At 34.0% G+C, this 5,000-nt stretch overlaps 1 protein-coding gene across 2 annotated transcripts; it reads left to right on the forward strand.

Annotated features, from left to right (window-relative positions):
- The first annotated feature begins 792 nt into the window (after positions 1 to 792).
- LOC122259739 (rhodopsin-like) lies at positions 793 to 3,282 on the forward strand. 2 transcript variants are annotated; one of them, XM_086540780.1, is made up of 2 exons: positions 793 to 926; positions 2,114 to 3,282. In XM_086540780.1, exons 1-2 carry the CDS (start codon positions 793 to 795, stop codon positions 3,252 to 3,254), a joined length of 1,275 nt encoding a protein of 424 aa, XP_086396906.1. In that variant the 3' UTR covers positions 3,255 to 3,282. The 2 variants fall into 2 exon arrangements, with proteins under 2 accessions (XP_086396906.1, XP_042882564.2); XM_043026630.2 differs by having other exon boundaries at positions 839 to 934; positions 2,121 to 3,282.
- Positions 3,283 to 5,000: the final 1,718 nt, after the last annotated feature.

Here is a 5,000-nt window from a genome sequence, read left to right on the forward strand (position 1 = left end):
TCTTTCTTCATAACATGAGTTATGAAGTATAAGTAGTGCCTTTTTCAACCGAAAGATATATATACACACACACACATACTCGACACGCAGATATACAGTACATACATACATATATATATGTATATATATATATGTAAATATATATATATACATATATATATACATATATATGTGTGTGTGTAGATTCATATGTATATATAGCGAGAGATACATGTACATATATACATATATATTTATGTATGTATATATGTATGCATAAAAACATATGTATATATACATATATACATATATATATAAATAAATAAATACATACACATATATGTGTGTGTGTATAAATATTAATATATGTATATGGATGTACATATATAAATAGAGAGAGAGAATGAGAAAGAGAAAGGTATCATACGTATATATGAATATATATACATATGTATACATAAATGTATACATATTCATACATGTATATATATATGTATATGATATACATACACACACATATATATCTACATATATATATGTATATAATATATATATATATATATATATATATATATATATATATATATGTATGTATATATATATGTATATGTATAAATATATATATACATGCGTGTGTGTGTGTACATGTATATAATCTATTTATATCAATATGCATATGTGTATTTATTTACAAGTATTTGTATATTTTACTCCTTATACAATCTGTGTTGTCGATTGAAGCCATGCTTTCCTAAAGTTTTCTTTCTTTTATTTTGCCTTAAAATGACTAGATCAGTTTGTGGTAATCGCATTATGCTTGGATACTTAAGGCCTTGGTGTCTCAGCAGAGCGCAGTCGTTTCTGTGGAGCTCCTACTCAGCAGAGGGATCTGAGCTCAAAGTAGTCCTAGCAAGAAGTTCTTTGGCTCAGTTGGTGCTTTGTTCCAACACGAAAGGTAAGTATCAGTACGCACAAACGAACACATACAAAAACATGCAAATTCTTTTAGTATGTGTGTGTCTATTTCTCTATCTATTTATCTATCTATCTATCTATCTATCTATCTATATATATATATATATATATATATATATATATATATATATATATATGATATAAATGTACATATATGCATATATGTACAATATATATGTACGGATGTATATAAATGTATATATGTATATATATATTTATATATAGATATATATATATATATTTATCTATGTATATATGTATATATATACACACGCACATGGGTGGATGTGTGTGTGTTTGTGTATCTACGTATGTATGTACATACATACACATACATACAAACACAAACACACACACATATATACACATACACATATAAAGTCATATATGTATGTGTATTACATATATATATATATATATATATATATATATATATATATATATATATATATATATATATGTGTGTGTGTGTGTGTGTGTGTGTGTGTATTAATATAGACACACACATATATATGTACATATATACACATCTATGTATATATATATATAGATATAGATATATATCCATATTTATGTGTGTCTACATACATAAATACACAAACACACAGACATATCCACATTGTATGTTAGAATGTATAAATCAATAAATACATAGGTAGACACATATATGTTCATATATATATGTGTATATATATGTATATATATATATGTTTATACATATGTACACACACACACTTATATATGTATATCTATATCTACATATATGTATATATGCAATATATATATACATACATATATATATATATATATATATATATATATATATATATATATATACGATATGTGTGTGTGGGAGTGTGTGTGTATGCGTGCCTGTGTTTGTATGTGCGTGTGTGTCCATCAATGAGTATATATATAAATTTATATATATCCATACCAATATCTCCCTACCTTTCTTTCAATTCACAACCGTATTCACGATTAAATAATTCGCAACCATATGACAAAAATATATTTTACCACCATTCTGTATTTTCTTACACATATGTCGTCATGTAATAAACCAAATCCATATATATGTAGGCTTCAAAACAACAACCAAGTAGATGCTCATATTTCACCATTCAGTATTTTCTATTTCGCTTTTCATTTGTATTCCATTACAGATGTCGTCGTGGAACAACCCAAATGCAGTCACTGTCCTGGAAACCACCAATCCCTATGGGAACTACACGGTGGTTGACACTGTGCCTAAGGAGATTCTCCATATGGTACATGACCATTGGTACCAGTTCCCTCCCATGAATCCTCTTTGGTATGGCCTTGTTGGTTTTTGGATGGTAGTCATGGGAAGTCTTTCCTTAGCTGGAAACTTCGTCGTCATCTGGGTCTTCATGAACACTAAATCTCTTCGATCGCCTGCTAACCTACTAGTCGTTAATCTAGCCTTTTCCGATTTCCTCATGATGCTCACCATGTTCCCTCCTATGGTCGTATCCTGTTACTGGCAAACATGGACTCTTGGGGCCCTATTCTGTGAGATTTATGCTTTCCTTGGTTCCTTTTTCGGATGTATTTCCATCTGGACCATGGTGTTTATCACTGCTGATCGATATAATGTCATCGTCAAAGGAGTCTCTGCTGAACCATTGACGTCTGGAGGTGCCATGATGAGGATTGCAGGTACTTGGGTCATTACCTTTGTTTGGTGTCTTCCCCCATTCTTTGGCTGGAACCGCTATGTCCCCGAAGGTAATATGACTGCCTGTGGAACAGACTATTTGACTGAGACTGAATTTTCGAAGAGTTACCTGTACGTGTACTCTTTGTGGGTGTACATCTTCCCACTTTTCTACATCATCTACAGCTACACTTTCATTGTCAAGGCTGTGGCTGCTCACGAGAAGGGAATGCGAGAACAGGCCAAGAAGATGGGAGTCAAGTCCCTTAGGAGTGAGGAAGCCCAGAAGACCTCTGCTGAGTGCCGTCTATGCAAGGTTGCCCTCATGACCGTCACCCTATGGTTTATGGCATGGACCCCCTACTTCGTCATCAACTGGGGAGGAATGTTCAACAGGCCCATGGTTACTCCTCTCTTCTCCATCTGGGGCTCCGTCTTCGCCAAGGCCAACGCCGTCTACAACCCCATCGTGTACGCCATCAGCCACCCTAAGTACCGCGCTGCCCTTGAGAAGAAGCTGCCTTGTCTTGCCTGCAACACTGAGAGCCAAGGCGGTGGTGGCTCAGATGCTGGTTCTGCTACCACTGCTGAAAGTACTGAAAAACCGGAATCCGCCTAAAAGAGGTGGCTAAAAAGAGCACATGGATTACGACAACGATAGTTTGAACAAAATACATTTATCTGTAACCCTTTTATTTGCAAAGTAATTGCAAATACATCCCAGCAATCATTCCTCTTTCACTTTCCTGAAAAAAGAACTAAATTAGTTGCATAAGAAAAAAAACTTTGTAAATGTACAGTAAAATGAATTGATGATTGAGTTGATTATCAACATGGTAGTATGGAAACATGGAAACTTCATGATGCATTATGACACTCAGTTGATTTAGCAATCGGTTCAATATGCTTGGAACATAACTAGATAAAAACAAGCATTTTCTTGATAAAAGATATACATTTCCTGAAGGTTGCAAGTGGATTATCATGATGAGGAAATCATTATCGCTCATTACTAGAGTTCATAAAAATGTCCTTTCTTTTTCAAATCGTATCTAACAGTATTTGACTTTTCAGCAACGTTTTCTCTAATACTATATCTGATATTTGATAAGTACTTGATTCGCCACGATGAATCATATAGCGCACTTTCTTCCGGTGTGATGCGGAAAAGCCCTATAGAATCCTTCTGGCTACTCTGATTCAATCCGAATGCATACACACAAACACACACACACACAAAGAAATCTACACATCAAAATCAGCATCATGAGATCTGAAAACATTATAATCAAATCAATACGAACGCCCTTTAGGGGTTAGACAGATGATATTCAATCATGTTCTTGCTTATGAAGAAATGTTATCTATCTATCTATGTATCTATGTATCTCTCTCTCTCTCTCTTTATCTCTCTCTCTCTCTCTCTCTCTCTCTCTCTATATATATATATATATATATATATATATATATATGTATGTATGTATGTATATATATGTATATATATTGATATATATATATTAATATATATATATATAAATATATGTAGGTATACATACATACATACATACATACATATATATATATATATATATATATATATATATATATATATATATATATATATATATGTATATGCACTACTGGCCAGCATTAGCCAGCCACCCTGTCTTATTATCATATTTACGCGACTGAGCATTTCCCTATACGTGAAAAACAAGATCATCTTTCAACTTTTAAGCTACATTTTACGTTTTTTTTTTTTTTTTTACATTTTTAAATTTTGGTTAGGTCAACTTGAATCTGCGTTGCATCCTCGCCGAGTTTCGTCTTCATGAAAACATAGAATTTCGAGTTTCCATTTTCAGGCAGAGCGTAGGAAATGCATATTCAGCCACGTCGCACCAATCTAACAGAACAGCTGATGCGAAACAAGGCTAAGGATAAACCAAATTTACGGAGCAGATGCTTCGCAGGGCTTAATTGCACTAGGGCGAGCCCTCCTTTGTCAGCGTGTGCTAACTCGTGAGACATTGTGCCAACGAGTGTTGACTCGATCTGAGTTTGGTCCTTACTTACTGTGATGCCCAGCCAAGCGAAGCGGAAACTCACGAGCTTGGACGGGGCTCGATCTGCAGACCATGAGATGTGAGGCCGGCACTCTAACCATTGCGCTCTCCTAACGGCTGATGCGAATCAACCAACATCTATTTCCTCCCACTAGATGACGTGCTATATTGTCACAGTCGCTTCCTCGTTCGAAAGAGGCTTTGACATCTAGTTGCCAAAACTTTTTGAACGACCCTCGTATCATGTATGATATATAGTCTTATGAAACTGAATTTTATTGAAAGTATGTGAAGCCGAA

The sequence above is a fragment of the Penaeus japonicus genome, unplaced genomic scaffold (genome assembly GCF_977035675.1).
Source record: "Penaeus japonicus unplaced genomic scaffold, GWHDUDI00000001_assembly GWHDUDI00000010, whole genome shotgun sequence".
Lineage (NCBI taxonomy): Eukaryota > Metazoa > Arthropoda > Malacostraca > Decapoda > Penaeidae > Penaeus > Penaeus japonicus.

Excerpts from the sequence above, each read along its gene's own strand:
- LOC122259739 (XM_086540780.1), top strand. The coding sequence starts at position 793 with ATGCTTGGATACTTAAGGCCTTGGTGTCTCAGCAGAGCGCAGTCGTTT. Across the intron at positions 927-2,113 it reads CAGTTGGTGCTTTGTTCCAA|ATTACAGATGTCGTCGTGGA; the intron begins CACGAAAGGTAA and ends CATTTGTATTCC.